We start from the raw sequence: 25,978 nt of genomic DNA, 5'->3' as shown, positions 1-25,978 counted from the left end.
ATCTCATAAGGCTTGGCTGCTTTTTCAGCTGCTCAAACCTATAGATGACATTATTTTTGTAGCAAAAGATAAACCTTCACCAGCAGCCCAAGTAGGACATCTTGCTCGATACATTATGAAACTGGGTGAAGGCTGTATCTTAATTTATTATCTTATTTTTATTTTTTAGTATTGTTGTTTTTTTCTGCAGTGCTGCATAGTAGACTTAGTTGTAAGCCTCTCACTGAGTCTGGCCTGCTGGCATTCCTGGTTGAGACAAAATCCTTGAGTTATTCCCATGGGGATGGTTGGAGCTCCTGGTGCTGCTTCCCTGCCCTGCTATGGATTTTCCATATGGCACAGACTGGCTTTGCAGGGCTGGGAGAGGATTCCCAGGTCACTCACGGGGCAGGAGGAGGGAGAAAGCTTTTCTGAGCAAAATATCTGGAAATGATGCCAGGGCACTGCTGGCTTGTGCCAGGGGTGTGACATGTGTGGCCACAGAGAGGCACGGCCACACTGATCCCTGTGCAGAGCTGTCTGGGTTATTTTGGATAGGGTGTTAAATTCTTGAGTTTAAAAGCTTCAAATCCAAGAGATCACACAAATCTCTAGATTGTATTTCAGCAAAAGATAAAAGTGCTGAAATGCTTTGCTAAATCTTAGCTGCAGTCACATAAAATAGTTTGTGCTCACTGAAACTGAAAACTGTGAGGATAAACTTCCTTTTAATTTGTTTTACAATTTCTGTTGCTTTTTCTGTGCTCTCAGATTGCAAAGAGCTTTTAGCTTGTGGGCTGTTCAGCATATACTGTACTTGGATTTTTAAGGATACATGGATTGTGTATAAACGGGTGTGCATACACAGAAACATCACATTCTGATGGAAAAATAAATCACCAAGTTGTGCTGGAACTTCCTCAATATTTTGGGGAGGTCCTGAGCAAACTCAGCTGGTGCTGAGTTCAGTGAGAGGGAGGAGCTGCCAGGTCAGGAGCAGTGCAGGTGTGAGCAGCTCCTGCCCCAGCTGTGCTGCAGTCCCCTCTGCTGTGGCACAAGGGACACAAGGGACACAAGGGACACCTGGCAGCAGCTGCTGCATTTCCTGTGTGCTCTGAGAGCAGGGACTGGGCTCTGCCCACCCCCGTGTGTGTGCTTGGCTCTGCCAAGGGGAGGAAAAGGACCATACTGGGGAAATCTCAGCTTAGTGGATGGCTGTTAGTGGGAGGCCAGAGGCCAAATCTTGCATTTCAGAGATCCCAGAGTTGTTTCAGAGCAACCTTGAGCAAGTCTTTGATGTTGTTTGTATTAGTGCAGCTGCTGTGATCAGGGCATTTGTTCATTGATGAAATTTGCATAAGTAAAGGGTGCCAGATTAGGCATTAAAGGGGGTAGATGTTCTCTTTCCTGGAAATTTTTATGGCCCACAGAAAAATTCTCTTAAGAGGAGAAAGCTTGAGCAGGCACAAGTGGTGTGACAAAGGAGAAGAGGGTTAAAGAGCCACTGTCAAAGGTGGTTTCTGAACCACTCACACTCAGCCACTACTCTTGCACACCTTTCCAGTTGGCTTTTTGAATTAAACCACACACAAGAAAAAAAAAAGCTGGACTTTCAGAGAGTGAAATGCAAGGGAAATGAGAAACATAAAAAGAAATTGTGATCAACAACAGCATAATGGTGGTGGTCTCAGAAATTACCTCCCAAATAATATTGTTGTCATTCCCACAGCCTGTACCTACTTGAGGCCACTTTCCATGCATACCCAAAACTGTCATTAAAGTTGACAAGCTTTGAAGGTGCAAGGAGGTTGATGTTGTCTTACCTGGATCTGAGGCTCAATTTCAGTCGTTTGTTTTCAGCAAATTCTCCTATTTAAACTCACAACTCTTGTAGTTCTGACTTGCAGGTAAAAAAAAAAAACAAAACCAAACCCAAACCAACCAACCAAAAAAACTCTGTTGAATTCTAGTGACTCTTACCATCAGTACCTTTTTTCTACAATAATTGGCTGCATAGAGAAAATATTCATCTTTGTAGCATTGGCTGTGGAAATTTCATTCCTGTTTTCACCCAGAGGACCTCTAAAGCAGCCCCTTCACACATTGACACTTGCATGTGGATTTATATGACAGATTGTAAAGGCTGCAAGACCTCCAGCACATCTCCAAAGTGAGTTGCAAATTGTATTTATCCAATAGAGTGAGGTAATTTTTACATTTAGGAAACAAACCTGGCCCAAAAGTTCATTCCTTAGGTGCAGTGAGGAATCCCCAAAGGCATTGCTGGATCCCCAGTGTTATTCCCACTGAACTCTGGCAGGCATCTCACTGACTGCAAGCAGAAAAGAGGCAGAAGCTCCAAATCCCTGCAGACCACAGCAGGCCCCAGCTTCTTGATTTCACTGGAAATTTTGATACCACTTTGAATTTTTTTAGAAAGCAGAAGAAGATTTTGTGTCAGAAGCCTGTCCTTTTCACAGTCCTGAACAGAGTTTTTATCTCAGGGAATTGCTGTGAGCTCTCTCTGAGCTGTGCTGCTCCACAAGGCAAATGTATTTACCTTCCATTGTTGGATAGTTTGTGTATAATCCTGTGTTTAGGATACTCCCATGTGCTATAAAGCTGATGTTTTCTGTGGCATTATTTATGGCAAAGGGGAGCAGCAATGATTTCTGTGGCAGTGCCACTGTCCAGGTGGGAGCAGTGAGGGTGCAGAGAGCCCAGAGAGCCTCCCCTGGGGGTTTGGGAGCTCTGCTGGAGGTTGGAGCTCCTAAAACCATAAAACACTTTTTATACCCTTTTTATTTCTCCATTAAATTTGTAATTTATTTATATATTTATTTTATGGGCCACATCATTTATTTAAACTTCATTTAAACTTTCTTCAAATTGAACTTAGATAAGCATATTTAAACATCAAGGATATACTTGTTAAAGTACATGTATACATATAGTGTGTATATTATATATATATATATATTATATATATATATATATATATAATATATATTTTATATATATATATATATAACCAAAATATGCTCAAGAAAACTTAAAGGTAACATTACTGACACTGAATAAAAATTGATCTTAATAAAAATAGAATGAAACATGAAATCTTAAAATGAAGAAGAATTAGACCTGACCTTGCATAAACTTAAGAAATCAATCTTAATAGAAAAATGCTCTTAATTAAATCGATGGAATAAGAAAATATAGCATTACAATGAAAATAACACCATGATAAATGTAAATCTTTAGATTCCCAGGGCAGGAATCTTTAGCCCAGGGCAGCTGAGCAGGGCAGCACAGTGCCCCTCCTGAGCCCAGCTCCTGGGCCCTGGGCTCTGCCTCCCACATCTGGAGCTGTGCCCTCCAAGGAGAACCAGCAGGTTTTATTATTGGTTCAGGAACTAGTGACCTCTCTACAAGGCAGTAGTTTTCCAGGCATATCCTTTCCTCTAAACCCATGGACTTTTTTGGTGATTTCCAAGGAGTCCCCTAAAGCCTGTGTCTGCTCTGAATGTTTCTTGTCAAAGACATTGTTGTTTTTCTGACCCCCCTGAGACAAGCTCTCCTACCAAGTGACCTGACTCCAGGTGCTCTCCAGGTGTCTTTGGGCTTTAATTCAGCTGCCTTTTCCTCCAGCACCTCCATTTCTCTGCTTGTTGGAGCTCAGCACTGACACCTGAGAGCTGCTTTTCCCCCTCCTCTGCAGCCTGGGCTGAGTTCAGGGGAATTCCCTGCTCCAGCTTTGAGGACCCCTCTGTTTTGAGGATTCCTGACCCTGTGCAGCTGGATGCAGTGCTTGCACAGCTCAGACACACCTCCTGAGATCTACCAGACAGGTTTCCACAGCATCATTACATGAAGGGCTCTGTGCTGGGCCCCACTCTGCCCTTCTTGGGAGGGAGCAGGGAAATTCTTAATTTGGATAGATTTAGGATATATAATTCTCTGGATTTACCAGAGCTGAGAACATCTCATACATCTTGCTTGTGTATTCGCTGTCAGTCTTATAATAATTTATTTGCTAATTTTCCATCAAATCTGTGTATTACTGAGGTTATTGCCTGAAGACAACGTGCAATTAGCAAATTTTGTCACTTACCCCATGCTGGCAGTTAGGGTGTAAACCAGTGATTAAACGAGGCCTCTGCTCAAGACAGGTTAAGTGGGGTGAAGGCCAGATGTGTTCTGAGCAGGGAGTGTTGGTGGCTGGGAGAGCTCAGCACAGCTCAGGGAAGGATCCCCACTGGAGCAGTGTGGGACAGCCCAGGCTCCTGCCATGTTGGGGAAGATGGAACAGGAAAGCTTTATAAATATGATTGTCTGGCAAAAGATTTTGAGAATACAGGAACTATAAGTGAGATTGAAATGAAAGCAAGTTTTGAGATCCCTCAGTTACTGAACAACTGAAAACAATGGTGTGGCCAGCTGAAGGTGATCCCCTTTTGATGGAACAACACCCTCTGCTTGCAGACAGGCCCAAGGGTCAGAGCAGACCCTGCCAGCTTGGCAGAAGGGGCCCAAAGAGGATTTTTAGGGTTTAAAATGTAACACAGTATGGTAATGTAGTGATTCTTATAGGCTGTATGGAAATGCTGTAGGGTTTGTATTTTGTACTAGATTGGTTTGTGAGAATCAGAATATTCAACATAGAAGAAGATTTATTGTAACAGGAACCTCGCTCTCTCTTACCCTTCTATGCTCTTACCCCTTTTACTCTCTTACCTTTTTTACTCCCTTACTCCCTTACTCTCTCCCCCTCTCTTCTCTCAGTCCTGCTCTGAGCTGTGTTTGGCAGCTCCCAGCAGGGCCCTGCCCCCAGGCCCTTTGCAATAAACCCCAAGTTCCTGACCTGGCTGCAGAGATCTCTCGTGTCCGTCTGTCCTGACCCTCCCACCCCTGACACTCCTACACTGCCAGCCCCGTGCTGCTGCACCCCTGCAGCCCCATCCATCCTCCCTCAGGTGTCCCCAGGTGTCCCCAGGTGTCTCTGTGCCACTGTCACTCCGTGCTGCTGCACCCCTGCAGCCCCATCCAACCCCTCAGGGGTCTCTGTGCCACTGTCACTCTGTGTCACTGTCCCTCCATGCTGCCCTGCAGTCCCATCCATGCCCCCTCAGGTGTCCCCAGGTGTCTCTGTGCCACTGTCACTCTGTGCTGCTCACACACCCCACAGCTGTGCGGTGTCCGGTCCCTCTCCAGTCCCTCCTCACCCCCCAGGTTTTTCAGGCACAGGGAAAGGCACAAGGTCACATTTCAGCCTCTGTGAGGCACCTCTGTCCCCCAGGCCAGCTGTGCAGTGCCCTGGTTGTGGGGTGACCCCCAAAGGCAGCTCCAGAGCCAGCCCCAGCACCCCACATTGCAGCCCATACCTGCATGTCAGCTGCACACAAAGCTCATTCATTTTAATGGCTATTGTCACCTCAAGCCAGGCACAGCCCCTGAAGAGGCAGGAGCAGGAATTTGCCCTGCACTTCAGGAGAGCTCTGAGGGGCAGGTTCTGCCATGCCAGCTCTGCAGTGAGGGCTGAGCCTGCCAGGCTCCCCAGGGCTCTCCCTCTGCCAGCAGCTGGCTGGGTGCTGCACAGGAGAGCAAGTAAAGCAGCCAAAACCCAGAGGTTTTGGTAATGTGCAGTGCTTCTTCTGAATTAACATATGAATTCTTATAGAGATTAAGGTTTTGGTTATATGCAGTGCTTCTTCTGAATTAACATATGAATTCCTACAGAGATTAACATAGTTTTTGGATTCATATCATGCACTTGAGATTCAGAGATACATCTTTGGAGTTTTTCTTATCTGGTCATTGAGCAGCTGTGTCTCTGCTTTCTAAGGGAGCTTTGACCAGCAGAACCCATAAGATAAAAACCCAGAGGAGGGCCTTTCCCCCCTCATCCTCTGTTTGCCCCCAGTCTGCCTGTGGATGTTGTACTTATTAAAGCAGGAGTTGGAGCAAGCACAGGGTCTCCCTTTGCCAGTCTGCCTTATCAGGGGTGGAAGCTGAACCTGTCTGTCCCCATCTGCAGAGGCAGCTCCTTACAGGTGCTGCATGGCCAAGGTCACACAAGTCCTTGCAGCACTTTGATAAGCTCTGGGAAAGGTGTGAATTGTTGGTTCCTACAGGCCTTGTGTCCTAAGGCAGTGTGTCTTGCTGCTTGGACACATCCCCCTGAGCAGGGGGAGGACTGACCAGAGCAGCTACAGCTTGAGCTGCACCCATTTCAGGTGCCAGAGGAGGAGTACATGGCTTGATCTCTATGGAAAATAAAAATAATCTGTGATAGGGATGCATTTACAGCTGGGAATGGTGTTAGGGACCCAGTCTGTGTCTGTCACTGGCTGGACAGAGCCCTGCATGCAGTGTCTGACAGAGCCATGGAGGAAGCACACATGTGGCAGCAGATTTCCACATGTTCCCTCTGCTGTTGCACAGCTGGAGCCGTAGCTTTGGTGGTAAAGGAGGATAATCCCTGTAACCCTAACCCTGCATCCCATTGATTTGGGAGGTGGGAAGGAAGGAATTTATATGGAAACTGAATCTTCAGTGCTGTTTGTGTGCACCTCTCCAGGATCTCCTGTGAACTGGCAGGTGGGGAGCCCCAGCAGAGCTGAGCTGTCACAGAGGTGGTCACTCCTTCCTGGCCTTGCTAAACACTGCCCTGGCCAGCACAGGCACAGCCTGAGCCCACAGGCTCAGGAGAGGAAAGCAGAGTTTGGGAATGCAAATCTTACTGCAACTGGGTGCTGAGATTGGGTCCTGTTGATGAATTAATTATTTGTGTGTTTACTTGGAAAAGTTGAAATGTCCAAGAAGACTCTGCCTGGCTGGTCTCTGATGAACATTTTTTCAGGAATTATTTTATTTTTTCTCTTTACATTTGCAGCCTGGGTTGTGCAGAGATATAAGTGGATATTACAGTGACTAGGGAGGGGCAGACTGAGCTCTTTCTGGGGAGGAGAAGATAGCAAATCAACACTCAGATGACAGAGAAATACCATGGTTGTGGTGCTGGGCCTGGCACAGGTTTAAAACCTCTGAATTTGAGAAAATTGCAGAGTCCTCCCCAGATAGCAGCTTCTTGCCTCAGCTGGTGAGAAGGAAGACAGGCCTGCCATGCTGCTGGTGCAGCCAGGCTGGGGCAGGAGGGATGGCACTTGTGCCCACTGAGGGCAGTCCAAAAGATGAACATTAAATGTTCATGTCCAACATCTTTGGTGCAAACCCCAGCTGACCTTGCCTTGTTGCTCTTCCCTCTCATGTTCTTGTCACAACCTGTCCTTATGAATGGGTTTTGTGGTGGTTCGTGGGTTTGATCTCAGGGTGCAAAAAGAACCGACATGGTGCAAGGGGGTTTGCAGTGATAATCAAAACAAATGCACCTTTATTGAATGACCACTGCAAAATGCAATAGAGGGATTGAGGGAGAGAAAAAGATAGAGAAAGAGAGAGAAAAGAGAGAGAGAGAGGGGACAGAGCTACCAAACATAGAGATGAAGTCCTTTGGTCCAGTCCAGTTGAGGATCCGCCTGTTACGTTGGGGATCTCAAAATCTCTTGCTAACTCAGAGGTTTTTATTATGATAATTCCATTGAAAATTGTGAGGAGGGGGAAACAGATACCATAAGGAATAGATGTAACAGGTAGTCCATGTTCTCAGCAGTAAACGAGAGCCATTGTGTTCTTGGTCCAGCGGTCACAACCTGCAGGCAAACATCTCGCTTTGGTCAGCTTTGGTCCCCCACACACCTGCCCCGGGCTGGGGGGTTCAGTCCCAGTCCTTGGGAGGAGCAGAGGGGCCTTTTCACACGGGGGTTTCATGTCCCAGTCCTTGGGAGGAGCAGAGGGGCCTTTTCACACGGGGGTTCCATGTCTCAGTCCTTGATGGAGGAGCAGAGGGGCCTTTTCACACAGGGGTTTCATGTCTCAGTCCTTGGAAGGAGCAGAGGGGCCTTTTCACATGGGGGTTTCAGTCCCAGTCCTTGGGAGGAGCAGAGGGGCCTTTTCACACAGGGGTTCCATGTCTCAGTCCTTGGGAGGAGCAGAGGGGCCTTTTCACATGGGGGTTTCAGTCCCCATCCTTGGAAGGAGCAGAGGGGCCTTTTCACATGGGGGTTTCATGTCCCAGTCCTTGGGAGGAGCAGAGGGGCCTTTTCACACAGGGGTTTCATGTCCCAGTCCTTGGGAGGAGCAGAGGGGCCTTTTCACATGGGGGTTCCATGTCTCAGTCCTTGGAAGGAGCAGAGGGGCCTTTTCACACAGGGGTTCCATGTCTCAGTCCTTGGAAGGAGCAGAGGGGCCTTTTCACATGGGGGTTCCATGTCTCAGTCCTGGATGGAGAGGCTCCTCACATCTCAGTCTGTCTGTCACAGTGCTTGTAAAACAGGTGAGGATCTGCTGTGGGGACACCCAGAACTCAGGAGAAGCCCAGCCAGGCTGAGATGTGAGACAGCTCCCAGGGCTGTTGTTGCACACAGGGCACGGTGCCCCTTCTTTGGGCTCAGTGTGGCACACAGCAAACAACACCTGTGAAAACAGTAGCTTAGCAATGCTCTCAGCTCTTGGGCCTGTGGCCTGTGGAACTTCCTCCTACAGAGAAGACAGGGGGGGTCTTCTCTTCAGTGGTCCCCAAATGATGATTGTGAGGCAGATGAGGGAAAATCTGGACAGACTCTCACAGTTCTGCAATGATAACATGGCTGTAGCAGAGTTACACTTACCACATCAGTAATTCCCACCCTTCCTGCTTACAACAGGTTGAAAGCTAGTCTGGTTTACTAAAAAATCAAAGAGAAACCAGCAGACAAGGATACCAAAATTTCAACTTTTTTCTTTTTCATTTAGCACTCTGTATTTATCTTACTTTCTTGTTGGTCAAGTTTGGTTTGTCATTTCTTTTGTTGTTACTTCTGCTCACCACTTACCTGCCAGGGCACTTTGGTACCAGCAGCCTAATTTAAGTATTTTCCAGCAGTCAGTTTCAGGATGGTAGGAGGGAAAGCACTAGCACAGCAGTGCATTTTGAGAGACCACTTCCACAGGATGCTGGAAAGCAACTATCTCTTCCTTTTAGTTGCTGCAAGTGGAGGCTCTTTCCTGCTCAACAGTGTGGTGTTAAGTACTGTAAAGATGCTGTACTGTGAAATGCAGCATCTTTACATTCAAAACAAAGGGGGATCTCCTTTATTGATTGCTGCTTGGTGTGCTGTGCAGGCAGCTCCCCCATGGCAGGCAGAGGAGCTGTGTGAAGAGGCAGGTTCAGCAAAATCATGTCCCCAGGTCAGAGCTCACCACAGCACCACTGGAGCTGCTGGGGCTTTACCCCTTCCCAGCTGCTTCTGAGCACACAGCACTGCTGTTTGTCTTTTGATTCATAAACTTTTGATTTATGGAGACCCTGCAATGGCAAGCAGACCTAGTCTGCTTAGGGGGATATTTCATGAACTACTTAGGAAGTTTATAAAACAGACTCCCTAGATTATGGAGCAAGGGGGTATCTGTTTTGTAAGGAACATGTTATGAAATGAATTTGTCTCTAGGCCTAACTTAATTATTTTAATTATCCCACTGGTGGTTGTTGTAGGTGTCTTTCTGTGTGCATATTGTGACCTACATGCTTGTGATCATTTGTGAAATCTAAAGATTTAAAAATACATTGGACCTTTTTTACTTCCTTGCCTCCTTCCACTAAAATAAATGGAGGTTTGGATATTGGTGTGTTGGGTCAGGTCTCTCTTCCAGTGAAGTCAATGAGAGTTTTACTGTAAGCTTAAATGAAAACAAGCCCTATTGTTCTAGAAAATGAGCCTAATAATGGATCTGGCCATAATAATCCTTGTCCTCTGTGGGGTTCCACCAGGGCTGGAGCTGGTGCTGTGTGGTGAGGAGTTCCAGAACCTGGGCACTGCTCTCAGGAGCTGCTGCTGGGTGCCCACAGTGCTCTGAGGTGTAAAACCAACAGCCAGGTGAGCACAAGGTGTCCTGCCCTTCCAGGTGCATGCACAAACCCCTCCTGGCCTTCCTAAAGATGTGACTCTGCTGGTTTTGAAGGAGATCCATGAAATTTGTGTCTGTGTAACTGAAATCCAAATTAATCTATTCAGGGGTTAATGAAATCCTGAAGAACAAAGTGCATTTTTAAATAGAAGAAATATGCAGGCATGCAAACACAGATTCAGATGTGAGAGCAGAAGGGAAGCTGGATCTCTGGAGCACAGAGCAACAAGCTGGTGTGGAGGATGCAGGCAGGAGCTGGTGCAGGGCTGTGCTGCTGTCACCCCCATGAACTCTGCTAAGTTTTGTAATGTGAGATGTAATAAATTGATGAGCACTGCAGCTAGGCCTTGCAGTACCTCAGCTTGTTCCCTTGTGCTGTCCTGACATTGAATGCATGATCTGGTGGCAGGGACAGGCATTGTCAGTCACTCTCATGGCTGCTGTCACTGCCCTGATACAGAATTACACCAGGTTGGTGCCTTTCCTAATCTGAATTTACAGCTGGGAGAAGCTGCAGAGCTGGAATTAAACTCCAGAGTTATAAACTCACTTCTCCATGCTCTGTCCACCAAACTCCCCACTCCTTCATCTCAGCTGCTGTGATCAGCATGTACTTCATTCTTTTGATGCTTAGAAGTGAAATGACATCTGTAAAAACTTTACAGCTGTTTGTTTTTACCTGACTTGCTCTCACTGGAAACTCAGGCAGGCAGGACAGCTCTGAGCTTCACAGTTGTGCTTGGTTGTGTTCCTCCCTGATGCAGCAGGACAGAGCTGGGCAGAGGCAGAGCAGAGGAGTGTGCTGTTCACCTGTGCTGTGTTAAATTGTGTTCAAAGGCCAAAATTGCTGCTTTTGACCTGCTGATGGTCACATAAAGCAAAACCTGGGAGAGTCCTGCACGTGGTGCTGGGGGGTTACTGTGCAGTAACTTCTGGTGGAATTTTGCACCTTCCTTTGCACCATTCCTCGTGATCAGACCCAGAAGGGATCAGCTGGTGAGCTCTGGTGGAAGCTGAGCTTTGCACCATGAGGGAAGGGCACAGGGCAGGCTCCTGCCTCTGCTCCCTCCTGATGGAGTGCAGCTGCTGCTGGTGCTGCAGGTAATCCATTTAGATCTGGAACCACTTTGGCAGCAGCAAATCTCTCTTGAGAAAGTGGACAATGAAAACCAGGGACTCTCTTTAACCTCTTTGGTGTCATACTGTGTTAGGCCAAGGATTTGTACCGGTGCAATTCACACCAAGGGCTGCAGCTTTGGCACTTGGGGAATGCAGACTGAGCTCTGCCCCTGCCAAACCCACCATGGGCAGAGTGGGGTAGGGGAGCTCCATGGGAACCAGCACATGAGGGTGGAGAAACTGGGTCCTCTGCTTGTGCCAGGGCTGTCTTGGAGGGAATGAGGGCTGAATTTTGGCCAGTAGTACATAAGATTGGTGCTGAATGAGGAAAAAAATTCAATGACTGCTTTTTAGTCTTGTGGAAGGGGGATAATAAGGCTTGGAGTTAATACCAGTTTCAAACATATTTCTTCTTTGTTTCACATCCAGTTGTATTCTGTTTGCAGGCATGAGGGTTAAAGTGGGGGCCTGCTTCTGCTTCCAGTTAAATCAGAGGATGGTTTGGCCTTGACTTCACTGGAAGCAGAATCAAACCCATGACCAGAGTGTTGTATTTAAGAATGAGTCTCTCACAGTCACATAAGAAACTCAGGTTCAGCTTTCAGTAGCTCATCAGAACTCAACAGTGAACTGTTTACTTATTATTTTAAAGTTTTTGATGAGCTCAGTTTTGCAGGGGAGGTGTATGGCTGTCTCCTCCTGGGTGTGGGTTCCTGTAGCCCCTAGGCAGGGGCTCCTTTTTTTGGGAATGTGGCTGTGGCATGGGCTCCTTCCAGCAGACATGGTGGTGCTGGTGTTGCCTCCTGTCTGCCCCTGCTCTCCAGCTGCAGGAGTGAAAAACCTGCTGGAAATTCCTCTGTGTTTCTGCTCATCTGCCAATGGCTCAGGCTCAGCAGCAAAAACTGACACAAAAAATCCTCCTGCTTGGTGTGGCTCTGTGGGCCTTGGGGATTGTTTTCCCTTCAAAACAGCTTTTTAACAAATTGTTCTTGATGGCTTCAGTTTCTTTAAATGAACTCTAGGAAAAATACATTGGTTACAGCTTGATCAAAAGTTAGAATAAACAAGAGAATAAACATTATTCATTCATCATTTGAAGTGTGATAACAAAATATGGGTAGAGGGAGCTGGATGCAACTTCCCAATCACTCACATGCCTGGAGAGAAGCAGGAGCAGTGTCCTGAGAGCCCTGCAGTGCCTGCTCCAGAGCAGGGGCTGCTGTCAGCTGTGCTGGAGTGGGCAGCACTCCACTGCAGCAGCTTCACACCCTGGCACTGGGCAAAATCTGTGACTCTTTTTGTCCTCAGCTCAGGGGAGCTCCCAAGGATGGGCTGCAGGAAAAGCAAATGGAGCAAGAATGTCAGGCTGGGTTCTTTCCAAATTATTCTCAACAGTAGGAGAGCTGCACCAGTTTAGTGGAACAGGGAAATGTCCAAGCACAGGGGCAGGTGCTTGTCAGCAGAAAGATGATTTATCAGTGCCCAGAGAGGCTGGAATCATTCCTGTTCACAGCCCTGGGATGTCCCAGCAGCACAGGCCAGTGTGGGCACCAGGGCCATGGGCTGTCCCTGCTCTGCCCAGGTGATGCAGGGTCCTGGGTTTGGAACTGTCTCCTGTGAGTCTGGAAATAAAGGAGATAATCAGAGGAAAACATGCTCAGGTTTTTGTCTGGGACCAGGAGTGAAGGTCTGTGACTGCAGCAGGCTGGACACTGTGTGAGCAGTGTGTACAGAGTCACTGTGTCACCTTTTGGGTGTCACCATTTGTGCTCTGTAAAAGGCTGTGAAGCCCTTGAGTCAGTGGCACCCCTCTTTCTCCTGCTGGAAGGTCCTGGTTTCACAGCACCCACACATGCAAAAGATGTGGAGGGCCAGACTCACACCCTGAAAGGGAAATGAGCTCCATTTGAAATTTTCCCTGCCTTCACTGGTTCTCAGTGGGAATTTCACTCTTGACTTTAACAAGCAGGATTTAGCCCATTTATATTATAATAAAACCAGTGTCTGCGTGTCCTCAACCTCCCAGCATGCCCAGCTCTACTGGGCTGTTGGTCATGGCAGCAATGTCCAGATTTAGTCAGCTTGAAAATCTCAGTGAAATGCTGAATTATCCTCCACTGGAAGTTACAGAAAGAAGGAGAGCAGCAAGAGAGAGCTGGTGTTTGGTGAGCCCTGCCCTCACCAGGGCTCCATGATTAGGGGAAAGGGATGGTTAAAGGAATAGCAAGAAAAGACTTGTACAGGCAGGAATGTTTTATTTGAAATTTGTATCTTCTCATGTATTAACAACTTCATTTTCTTGAGTGCCTGCAACTCCCACAGAGTTTGAGCTGCAATGCAGTTCTTGCAGGATTGGGACCTTTGCAAAACTAAGATGCCAGTTTTGAATTTTGGTTTAAATGAAAGAATTTTTGTTCTGAGTTTATTTTCCTGACCAATATTTAGTGTAAATTATGTGTTGAGAAAACGTGAGAGGCCCAGAATCCCCACAGGCCTCAAATCAGAGCTGCAGGAGCAATGGCATAATAGAGGATACAATATAAATTTATATTTATGTTTTTAATCTTCCCCAACTATTTAGGCAAAAGTTTAATTAGAATGCAGTAAAAGGCACAAGGAGAGAAAAAATAACCTATATATAGCATATAACAGAATGTTATACTGGAAAAAATCAGTAGCACCAGAAATCCAGCTTACATTCTTCTTTAACTTCAAGTGTAAGTCCACAATTTAAAATAAAGAGAGGAATTCCCAGGTAGATGGATATTACCTGCAGTGTAGTTGCTGGATCTCAGAGTATTTCATTGAAAGAATACTCAGCTCCTACCCTGAACACATCCTGTGTTTCGAAGGCTCACATTATTTGGTATTTCATTAAAAACATGCCAGCCAGCCAGGCTGCTGTCACTGTCCCCAGAGAGCTGGTGCCTGTTAGGGGCAGGGTGGCAGAGCTGCCCTGCCCTGCAGTGACAGCAGCTCTGTGGGGCTGGGAGGCCCTGGCTGCTCACACTGATGTGCTCAGAGCCCTGCTCTGGCCAGGGGCACCCCAGAGCAGCTCAAACAGACAAACCCTGGGAAATGGAGGCTTAAGCACCATAAATCATGGGAGCCTCTTTGTCCCTGTCCCTGGTGCCAAAGGTGAACGAGCCATGTCAGTGGCAGGTAGGGAACTTGTAATGAAGAAATGCCAATTGTTCCTGTATCTGAAAGTTAGGTTTTTTCCCTTGCTGAGCACAGCAAATATTTCCATCACTGCTGAGTTAAATAGGTGTGGTGGGATGCTGATGTGTGTGTAGGAAAAAGTCTCTGTCCTGTGTGTGTATCTGCTTCCTTTACCTGAGGATGTAGGCATGTGCCAAATTAAATTAAAGGATTTGTGATACAGCAATTCATGTACTAGAAATGTTTGTTTAGTGAAGTATTTTCATAGCTGTTAACACACTAAAATAGACAAACTCTTGAATAAGGCAAGCTGGAGTCATCAGCCTGAGGAAGGGCTGTGTCCTGCCCCACTCTGCTCCTGCTGGGCACCCACAGGACATGAGAGAAACTGGGGAGGAGAGGCCAGGCTGGGGGCCTGATCCCACCAGGAGGCCAAGGGCTCAGGGTTAATTCCCCTGGAAACCTGGGGAGAATGAAGAGTTTATGGCAATCTCAATTCCCTGGTATTTGGTCTGCTCATGGCAATGGTCTGAGCCCCTCCTCCTGTTGGGATGTGGCTGAAGGGATACAGGCCCAGAGTGGCTCCTGACTACCAAGAGAATTTGTTCATTCAGGAAAAGACACAAACTTCTCTGCCTGGGATAATGTTTCCACTTCCTTGTCTCACCTGCTGATTTATGTCATTGATACTGTTTCTACAAGTTAAGGGATAAGTGTGGTGCATCAGACTATGAATGCACACATTTCCAGGAAGTTATATATCAAAGTCATCTGCTAAAGTGTCTTAAATGTGCAGATAGGCTGTAAACAACAAGCATCTCTCACCCTTACCATGAATTCTTTGTGGTATTTCTAAAATAATAGGTAATTTCCACTTCAGTGGATTTTATTACCTGTTGCTCCAGTGGACTTTAATTGATAGCAACAGTGAACAGAAAACAGAATTGTCCATGGCTTTGTTTTAACTACAAAATCCATTCTATACCTAATTTTGCTTTTTTAGTGGTGGCATAGAAGAAGAAAGAAAATCCTCCCAGAGCTTCCTAAGAATGATTCTGCATGGCAGATTATAATGTTCTTTATGGGTTATTGACTTTTAAAAATACATGTTGATACTATATAGACTAGCTCTGATCTGTAACAAAAATAGATATCATAGCCTGAACAGCAAAATATGAAGTATTAAATGTAGGTAATAGATCCTGCAGTTCCTTCAGGTGCTCAGTGGTTAATGAGTGTAATATCCTGCAGAAGCATGGCAAAGTGAGCATATGGCTCAAAAACTCCTGTGGCATTCCAGGATCAGCACTGGGAGGCAGGAGCAGGAGGTTTCAGGAATTGGAGATGGATAAAAATGTTACCTTCAGAGTTCCCTCCTTGTAGTGAGCTGACCCTGCCTGGGCTCCAGGCACCCCCAAAGCTGCTCCCCCACCCCTCCACAGCTGGACAGGCACAGAAAATACAGTGAAGGTTCATGAGGTAAAGATCAGGAGAGATCACTCAGGAAATACCATCAAAGGCAAAACAGGCTGGAATTAGAGGCATTAATTGGATTCATTTCTGACAAACTCAGAGCAGGATAATGAGAAGTAAAGTAAACCCTTCCCCCCATGGCACAGGGAGACAGGGAATGGGGCTTTTGGTCAGTCCATCCCCCAGAGCTTCCCCTGCTGCCCAGGGATCCCTGGGGTCCCTCCCACAGGGGAGTTCTGCAGGAGCAGCAGCTCCCAGTGCCCTGCTGCAGGCTGAGTCCCTCCCAGGGGCACAGCCCTCCCAAACCTTCTGGGATGGGTCTGTCTGTCTGTCCAGGGCTGCAGTGTCCAAGGACAGGCTGCTCCAGCCTGGAACAGGGCCCCTCTGTCCCCTGGGTCTGCCACTGGCTCCCAGCCTCACCCAGGGGTGCCCTGCTCTGGTGTGGGCACCTCCCCAGGGCTGTGGGTGGATCTCTGCATCCCCATGGATCCCCATTCCGTGGGGGTGGATCTCTGCATCCCCATGGATCCCCATGGCTGTGGGTGGATCTCTGCATCCCCATGGATCCCCATTCCCTGGGGGTGGATCTCTACATCCCCATGGATCCCCATTCCCTGGGGGTGGATCTCTGCATCCCCATGGATCCCCATTCCCTGGGGGTGGATCTCTGCATCCCCATGGATCCCCATTCCCTGTGGGTGGATCTCTGCATCCCCATGGATCCCCATTCCCTGGGGGTGGATCTCTGCATCCCCCATGGATCCCCAGGGCTGTGGGTGGATCTCTGCATCCCCATGGATCCCCATTCCCTGGGGGTGGATCTCTGCTCCCTATGGATCCCCATTCCCTGTGGGTGGATCTCTGCATCCCCATGGATCCCCATTCCCTGGGGGTGGATCTCTGCATCCCCATGGATCCCTATGGGCTGTGGGTGGATCTCTGCATCCCCATGGATCCCCATTCCCTGGGGGTGGATCTCTGCATCCCCATGGATCCCCATTCCCTGGGGGTGGATCTCTGCATCCCCATGGATCCCCATGGCTGTGGGTGGATCTCTGCATCCCCATGGATCCCCATTCCCTGTGGGTGGATCTCTGGATCCCCATGGATCCCCATTCCCTGGGGGTGGATCTCTGCATCCCCATGGATCCCCATTCCCTGGGGGTGGATCTCTGCATCCCCATGGATCCCCATTCCCTGGGGGTGGATCTCTGCATCCCCATGGATCCCCAGGGCAGCAGGGCACAGCTGTCTCACCATGTTCTCACCATGGCTGCAGAGGAGCCCCAGCTCTGGCCCCAGAGCCCTCCTGTCCCTCCTTCCCCACTGCCCCTGGTGTCTCCAGGTTGTTCCTCTCTCATGTTCTCACCCTGCTCTTCTCTGGCCACAATTACAGCTGTGCAGTAACATTTTTATCTTTTTCAATCTGTAATCACAGAGGTGTTTCCACCATTGCTAATTGGCCCAGCCTTGGCCAGAGCTCCATCAGCCTTTGGAGCTGCCAGGGGTTGGCTCTGCCAGACACTGAGGAAGCTTCTGGAAGCTCCTCAGAGAAGCCACCCCTGGAGCCCCTGTGCTACCAAAGCTGGGCCATGCCAACCCAATCCACTCCTCCCCTTCTGCTGAGGCTGGGCCATAGTGCTTCATGCTCTGGTTAAAAATTGAGCCTTTAGTGTCCCTGTGCTGTGCTCACAGGTCAGTTTTGGTTTGGACATCTGTGGCAGCTCACAGTGTCCTCAGGAGTGGCACTCTGGGGCTGAGTGAAGCTGTGGGAACTGGCACTGGGCCTGCCCTGCTGAAGGGTGGGTGCTTCCCCCCCATGAGGGGTGTGAGGAGGAGGAGGAGCAGCTGGGGCCAGGGTGGGTTGACCATGGAGTGCTGGGGGACTGACACCCAGGCTTGCTGCCTGCACTGACTGGGGCTGGAAGCTGCCAGAAGCTCCTTTGGGGCACCTCTCTGTGCCCTCAGGCCCACGTGGCTGCCTGGATGTCACATTTGCAGAGCAGCAGCTCATACCCAAAGTTTAACACTCAGGCTCTCACACACACAGTTTCTCCTCATCGCTGTCCAAACAAAAGAGACTTAAAACCAAAACACCTTGCAAGCCAAGCAGCCTACAGCAAGACTACACCCCCTGCAGCAGTCCCAGGGGTGAAGATGTCCTGGATTGAAGTGCAAACTGCAGGGTGAATCCTCCCAGGGCTCCTGCAGCACAGGGCAGCCAGGCTGGGTGGGCACTGCCCGTGCTGCAGCCCCTGCCTCTCCTCACTGCTGCTTCCCTCAGCTGCAGAAGGGCTCAAAATCACTGCCCAGGGAGCAGGGAGGGAAGGTGTGCTACAGCTGGCACACCAATTACAGCTGAAGCTTTAAACTGAGGCAGATCAGAGAACCTCCTGCAGGCAGCTGTAACCTCCAGCCACGTTCCTCACTGCGCAGGGCGTGAGGGAGCTTGTGCCTGGCAGTGCCTCCCACCCCTCTCTTAACTCATGCCAGGCCAGAGGGCAGAAGACACCCATCTGCTGGGTTATCCCTGTCCTCCTCCAGCCAGCCTGGCCTGCTTTTCAGACAGCCTGGGTGGTTTAAGGCTCCTCCCTGCAGGTGCTTTCCCCATTCTGCTTTGCTTTGCTGGGAACTTGTGCACAAATCCAAACAGTTCCATAGAAATAATGGAAATAGGAAAAACGCTGCTGGGATGGTCTGACAGCACTGCCCACTGCCCACTCAGCCTGGGCTGCCTCAGCTGGGCTGTGCAGAGCCAGCAGAGAGCTGGCACAGCCCTTGAGAGGCTTTCACAGTGCTCTCCTGTCAGGTCTCTGGCTGCTCACTGCGGCCCCGAGATTGTTCAAAGTCTCTTTTCCCAGTCCAGTGCTTGAAGAAGCACTCAGGGCTCTTCTTTTCTCAATCTCAAGGTTGTTCATTGTTCCTTATCTATAAAATTCTTTCTCCTGCCCTGCCAGGTCCATCCAGCAGGACAGTTCCAGGCACTCTGCCTGCCCCCAGGGCAGGGTTATGTCTTTATACTAAAAACTACCTGTACAATGGTTACAATTCCTTCCCAATACCCATCACCTGTGTTAGACACTGAGCTTCTACTCTAAACCAATCTGTGAGTGCCACCAGCACAGCAGAAGATGGAGGCCAAGAAGAAGAAGGAGAAAGGCTGGACACGTCCAGATCCCTCCATCTTGCCTCCTGAACCCCCATTCTAAAAACCCAAAATTGACTTTTCACCCCATTATAAATTCACTGTCATTCTACTTAATTTGTCGTGGCTTGCAGATCTTCATCCAAAGTTGGTAACTTGCTCTATGGGTCATAATCAAACCCACAGGGGCATCTTGGGCTCTGTGCCAGGGTCTCTGAGCCCCCTGGCAGGGTCCTGGCTGCTCAGGACAGCCAGAGGGGTGTCCTGGGTGCTGACACTGTCCCAGCAGTGTGTGACAGGAGCAGGCTCTGACAGTCACAGCTCTGTGAGCAGCAGTGCCAGACACACAGTGAGGTCTGTCAAGCACCTTTGCTCCAATTCATGGCATTTTTTCTCTTCCAAGCAGATAACAGTGTCCATCCTACCCACCTTGAGCAAATATTTGAGAGATGAGCAGCACTGTTTGTGCTCAGCAGCAATGACTGGACTCTGCTCAGCACCAGGGATGCTTAGCTGCTGTGTCCTGCAGGGCAGGTTCAGGTCAGGCTCAGTGTCCCACCTCTGAACAGCCCTGTTCTCCCTCTCTGTGGCATTTCCCACAGCCCAAAAGCCAAGCAGAGCTGAGAGCCCCCATACAGCACAGGGAGCTCTGCAGAGCTCGCTGTGTTTGCTCTGGGGGCAGGAGGGCACACACAGGGCAGGTCCAGCAGGGAGGACACTGGGTGCAGGACAGACCCACCACCTTTGCAGGACCCACAGACAGGCATTTCTCTCTTCTTCCCCTGTCCTCCCACAGAATGAGGAAAGAGACACATTTTAATGACAGTTTGCTGAAATGTGTGTTCCCTGCTGATTTGACATTGGGCAGAAAAAGTGTCTACAAAATCAATTTTTAATAAATGTAAACAACTAAATTATGAATGACAAGAATATCACTGAACAGTTAAATATTAATCATGTAATTACTTAAATTAATACTTTTAGTGCAATATTGTGATAGAGAGTTCTGCTTAGGCAGTGTCACTGTGCTGGCCAGAGCAGTGCACAGGGACCACAGGACACAGTGGCCCCCACAGCAGAGGGACCTGGGGGCCTTAGAGCCTCATGGTGCCACAGCCCCACTTGCTGATTGTCTCACAGGTCCCACAATAATGGGTGCTCTTCTTAAGACCTCTGGAACCAGATTTATTAGGAAAGAACTTGCATTTTCTGCTCAAAATAAAGCTGTCAAGAAAACAGCTAAACTAGCCCAAACCAGAGAGCAAACTGCCCCACCCCAAAAGCTTTTCTGTCCCAAAGTGCCATGACAGTCCCCAGCAGCTGTGTGTGATGTGCAGACCCACAGGTGTGCTCAGTGATGGTCTTTGGGATGACCAAAGGTGCTCTGGAGGGAGCTGGGGGTGCCAAAAACCCTGTCTGCTTCTGAAATGGAGCTGGGGGAGTTGCTGAAGGAGCTGGTGTGTCCTGAGCTCTGCTCTGGGGGCTGCACTCAGTGCCCTGCAGGGCCCTCTGTGCTCCTGCCTGCACAGGCTGGAAAATCGGTCCCCAGGATGCAGGGGGGGCAGGAGCCTTCTGCAGCTACCTGCAGGCAGCACAGGGCCTCTTTCCTTGCCCAAGAAACTAAAGAAAAGAATTTACTGGCACTCTTGTCCTTGTGGGTTGGCTGTCTTTGTTGTTTGTTTTTAATCTAATAAAAGAAGATCTTAATATCATGGTAAAATTGGTGCAAAGCTAGAAACTCGCCCCTCGGCGTTTTGGCGAAACATTATTGAAAATGTGAAAGCCTTTAGCAGAAACAACAAAAGCACAAAGAAACAGTAGGGATGGGATCAACAGGTTCTGTCCTGGCTCCTGGGAGAGGCAGAGAAGTGCACCCAGGCAGGGTGGAGGTGGCAGCTGGGCAGCAGCCCCATGGTGGTGGCTCTGTGGCAGCAGTGGCCAGCGGGGCTGGGGTGGGCAGCACTGCAGAGCAGGGAGCAGGAGCTGGGAAAAGCACCTTGCTGGGAGGGCAGGAGCAAGCCAGGAGGAAGAAGAGGGGACTGGGAGGGTCTGAGCTCTGGGCAGAGGGTGTGAGCACGGCCAGGGCAGGGGAGGCCGTGGAAGGAGACACTTGGCATCCTTAGGCTGGCAACTGCTGTAGCTGGTCCTGCCTCAGTCTGCTCCCTGTATGGAAATTTCATGTTGGACACAGATTATACAAGTGCTTCTAAATTAGAAAGTGAAGCATCTCTTGCTAAAGGTGGGGGTGCTGAAGGAGTGTTCATTGTTCAGACTCGCCCTTGCTGCAGATCCCAGTGCAGCTCCTCTTGCCCCGTCTCCCTTTCCCTGGCCTCCTGCCTCCTCACAGGCAGCACAGCCAGCACCATTCCTGTGTGCCATACACAAGGGCCTCCTGAAAGTGCCTCCTTGTCCACCAGTACAGTGCTGGTTGCCATGACCACCCATAAAAACATTTTCAGGGTGCCTAGTGCCCAGTCTGCAGCAGCTCCTCATGACTTTAAACTCACAGCTCCCTGGAGGGAGCAGCTTCCTGAGGCTGCCAGCCAGGCTGGTGCCTTATTTCTGATTGATCATCAGCACCTCTGGACAGTGCAAACCCTTCCTGTCCCCCTGCTCTTGCTGACCTGCCAGCTCTGACAGCCTGAGTGCATTTTGTTCTGGCCACCACAGACCCACCCACAGGGAGCTCTGTGTCCCTGTGCAGAGCATGGAGCTGCTCCTGGTCACTGTGCTCCTTCCCACAGCCTCACACAAGGACAGGAATCCTGTCAGGAACTGTCCATTGGAGTTCATTTTGTGCTCCCTCAGCATTGCATTTTCCAAAGGACTTTTCCAGGTATGGTTTGAGCTGGTGAGATGGGAGGAGAGGGAGCTCTTTCCACATGCAGCATTACAACACGCTGCACTGGTGTTGGTTCTTGGAACGTAGCAGCCCCCTAAAATGTCAAATAAATCCTTAAACTATTCATCACTCTGTTTTTGGGGTGGCAGTTAAGTCTTTCAACACTCTGTGAGTTTCTTTCCCCAGCAGTAATTTTGCTGGTGAAGAAATACAGCTCAGGGCACTCCACAAAGTGAAGCCTCAAAATTCATGTTTTGTTTTCATTACCAAAAAAATGCTTTACTACATTAAAGAGTGGCCCATTAAAATGTTGTACCCTGTCTTCTGTGCACCCTGTAGTTGTTGGCAAGCCTTCCCCTGTGCCTGTGCAGAGCAGCTTTGCTTCTGCAGACTCCAGAGAAAGGGCAGCAAAGGGGAGGAGGCTTCAGCCACAGCTCAGCTTGTTCATATGTAAGATCTCAAAACTTCCAATAGCCACACAAATTTACTCAGTAAATGTATGTACTCAACCTTAAGCTATCAGTGCTTCCTCTGCTTTCAGTGTATCCCAGCACAGCACACTGCCAAAGGAAATAAATTAACTGTCTGGTTCCTGGAGTAAAGTGTAGGGCTGTACAGAGCACTATATTTAACTGTCTTGGGCAAATGGCCCTAAAATAACAACAAAAAAGAACACAGTGAATTGCAGGAGTCTTACTGAACCTCGTGATTATATGAATGAAATGTTGCCAGGTGAACTGGATGGGATTCTCTGATACTGTAGGAACACTGGGGGTTGGAGAAAACAGTAAATGTTATAATTGGGGTTTAGGAGAGCACTTGGTTATTCTCCCAAGTAATTCAGACTAGCTGTATGCTGGATGGCCATGAGAGCAGGCAGCAAAACCTGCAGCTTCCTTAATTAAGAGGGCAGAAAGGTTTTTTAGCAAAATTCAGTGGAGACTTACCAAATCCAGATTTATTTAACATTTCCACATTTTATTTAGGTACAAATGGTGCATTAATAAATGTACAACCCTATCAGCAAGTTAGAAGGTCAGAGCAAGGTGCAGCTGTGGGCCAGGGCCCAGGGCACAGCAGGAGCAGCCGTGGGGCAGCAAACCTGCCCCTCCCCAGCCCCTGGGAGCTGGGGGTGGTGCTGGTGCTGGGAGGCAGCCAGGCTGGGCTGCAGCCGTGCTGGGCATGGCCTGCAGCAGGGTTTGATGGGGCTGTTTTGCAGGGAAAGGGAGGGCCCTGCCCTGCCCTCAGCTCCCAGGGGATTTCCTGGGCGACTGGAAGGGCTGGCTGATAGTGAAATGCAGCCAGCTGTGGGATGGGCTCTCTGGGAAATGGAGGAGTCCTCATGGCAGGATTATTTAAGACTGGACTTTGAAAGATGAGCCACTGTGCAGTTGGGAACAATGCTGCACTGTCAGAGAGATGGACTCAATTACTTAATAGGTCGTTGCTGTCTGTCTCCTGCGTTTTCCCTTTCAAGAACATATATTCAGCTGGGTTATTTCTCATGGGAAGACAAAGCCTTGTGAGAGGAGGCAGGCATTGAAGGGGAGAGGCTGGAGGAGCAGATGCCTGGTTTGCTCTCTGTGGAGCAAGCTCTGGAAAAACCTGGAGTGCTGTGGCTGATGTGGTCCTTTGGTCCCATAATCAGCTGATCCCCTGGTCTCACAGGTCTTGCTCCCATTTTTTTCCCTCACAAAAGATTTGCCATGGTGCTGTCCCCCTGCCAGGCTCACCCCCAGGACTGCTGCTGGTGACGCTGTGGGGCTGCATTGGCCATTGGTTTCTGGTTTTCTGTATTGGATGGACACTCACAGGTCCATACAGCCCATCCCAGTGCCTGGGCAGCCTCTCCTCCAGCACAGAAGGGCTTGGATGGTGTTTGATCAAATTCCAGCCAGGCTGGGGGCAAGCTCATGGCCAGGAACCCATCCCTGGAGCAGCCACTTGGTAGCAGGACATGGAGGACAGGGACATGTCACAGGCAGGGACTCCTGTTCTCCCCAGGATCCCTGGGGTGAGCATTCCAGCTGTGGGGGATTCTCCCAGGATCCCTGGGATGAGCATTCCAGCTGTGGGTGACCTCCCCAGCATCCCTGGGGTGAGCATTCCAGCTGTGGGGGATTCTCCCAGCATCCCTGGGATGAGCATTCCAGCTGTGGGGGATTCTCCCAGCATCCCTGGGGTGAGCATTCCAGCTGTGGGGTGACCTCCCCAGCATCCCTGGGGTGAACATTCCAGCTGTGGGTGATTCTCCCAGCATCCCTGGGATGAGCATTCCAGCTGTGGGGGATTCTCCCAGGATCCCTTTGGGGTGAGCATTCCAGCTGTGGGTGATTCTCCCAGCATCCCTGTGGGGTGAGCATTCCAGCTGTGGGTGATTCTCCCAGCATCCCTGGGGTGAGCATTCCAGCTGTGGGGGATTCTCCCAGCATCCCTGGGGTGAGCATTCCAGCTGTGGGGTGACCTCCCCAGGATCCCTTTGGGGTGAGCATTCCAGCTGTGGGGGATTCTCCCAGCATCCCTGGGATGAGCATTCCAGCTGTGGGTCACCTCCCCAGGATCCCTCTGGGATGAGCATTCCAGCTGTGGGGTGACCTCCCCAGGATCCTGGGGTGAGCATTCCAGCTGTGGGTGATTCTCCCAGCATCCCTGGGGTGAGCATTCCAGCTGTGGGGGATTCTCCCAGCATCCCTGGGGTGAGCATTCCAGGAGCTCTCCAGGTGGGGCCATGGCTGTGCCTGGCTGGGCAGCAGATCCTGGTGCCAGGGCAGCCGTGGGGCTCTCAGTGCCCCCAGCCAGGGCTCCTGCCCTCCTGCACGTGTTTGTCACCACATTAACACCCTGCATTACCTTATGCACCTTGAATTGATGCACCTAAATTGGTTGTTCTGAAGCCCCAAGGGTGTGATGAGATTTTGTCTCTTTTGCCCATTTCTTTTTCTCTTCTCTTTTTTTTCAGAATAAGTCGTCTGTTTAATGGCACAGAGCCCATTGTCTTGGACAGTTTAAAGCAGCATTATTTCATTGATCGAGATGGGGAGATTTTCAGATATATATTAAGCTTCCTAAGGACATCTAAGCTACTGCTCCCAGATGACTTTAAGGTAAGGAAAGCCAGAGTCTGCAATCTTTTTTCCTCCTGTTCTGTCATTTGTTTTGGGGCAGGTTGGTTTGTATGCTTGACCTAAACACACTTAACTAAATGTTGCTGTTTATTTGTTAGGATTTTTAGTACTTGTGTATTACACCAGGGATGCTATTATTTAATAAATGGACCAGTGGTTGTCATGGATACCAAGAAAAGTTAAACGATGAAGCTTATAGCTAAATCAGTTTTTCTAAACTAATTGTATTTTCTCACATTTTTAGCTTATTTATCAGGGTATAACAACAATTAAGAACCAACATCAGCAACTTGCACTTAGCAGGGTTTAATGCTCAGGATCTGAAAGAAATGTTTCAAATTTGATACGTAGAGGACTTGAACTGTGTAAATCTTTTTCTTGTGGGTATAAAAAAGAAACCCTTAAACAAGCCCATGAGGATTTGTGTTAGACATAACCACTGCAGATGGTTTGATTTCAGGAAGTAATCAGCTCACAGTTAATGTCAAAATATTCTTGGGAGCTGCAATTGACTGAGGGCTTTTTAAGGAGCAGGACATGTTTTGTGTGAAGCCATGGTGCTGCATTTCTCTGCAGGCCCTGATTGTTTAAATACTCTCCTTTTAGCCTGGTTTGTTTGGCTTTGCACTTAGGAAACTTCCAACATTGTCACCCTGATGTATGAAAATTAGAAGACAAAAGTGTCCAAACTGTAGATGACAAGATTCAACAAAAGCACTTATTCCAGGATGAAATGATGAGTAAATTGGGATGGCAGATGGAGATCTGCTCAGTTAGAGGATGAAGAGCATTGCTGGGAAGGAAAACTCCTGCTTTCTCTGAAATGCCATTTCACTTTGTTGTACTGGCTGGGCACAGGATCCCTTGGTGAGCTGTGGCTGAGTGAGTCCAGAGTGCTGGTGCTGGTCCTGCTTTGAGCAGAGCTGGTCCTGGTGCTGCCAGCTCAGCCATTCTCACCTCCTGAGGTAGGGGGACAATCATGTCTGACCCACCAAGGGAGGGCCTGCATCACATCTGCAACACATCACAACCTGCAGGGGCAGGTCCTGCCAGTCCTGGTTGGAGCTCCAGCCCAGAAGGGCTGCCCTGAGCACTGGGTGCTCCTGGATGGGCTGGGGGAGAGAAAACTGC

General features: G+C 49.1%; 1 protein-coding gene across 2 annotated transcripts in view; it reads left to right on the top strand.

Moving 5' to 3' along the window:
• The window catches only part of KCTD15 (potassium channel tetramerization domain containing 15), a 51,283-nt gene that overhangs the window by 8,027 nt on the left and 17,278 nt on the right, over positions 1-25,978 (top strand). For both annotated transcript variants that reach the window (XM_071440232.1, XM_071440231.1), the window contains exon 3: positions 24,682-24,826. In XM_071440232.1, coding sequence (XP_071296333.1) covers positions 24,682-24,826 — 145 coding nt within the window. The remainder of the gene's footprint in view (positions 1-24,681; positions 24,827-25,978) is intronic.

The sequence above is a fragment of the Agelaius tricolor genome, unplaced genomic scaffold, assembly GCF_023055355.1.
Source record: "Agelaius tricolor isolate 1412-34295 unplaced genomic scaffold, bAgeTri1.0.p SCAF_15, whole genome shotgun sequence".
NCBI classification, from domain to species: Eukaryota; Metazoa; Chordata; class Aves; order Passeriformes; family Icteridae; genus Agelaius; species Agelaius tricolor.
This window is presented reverse-complemented; position numbering and strand designations above follow the sequence as displayed.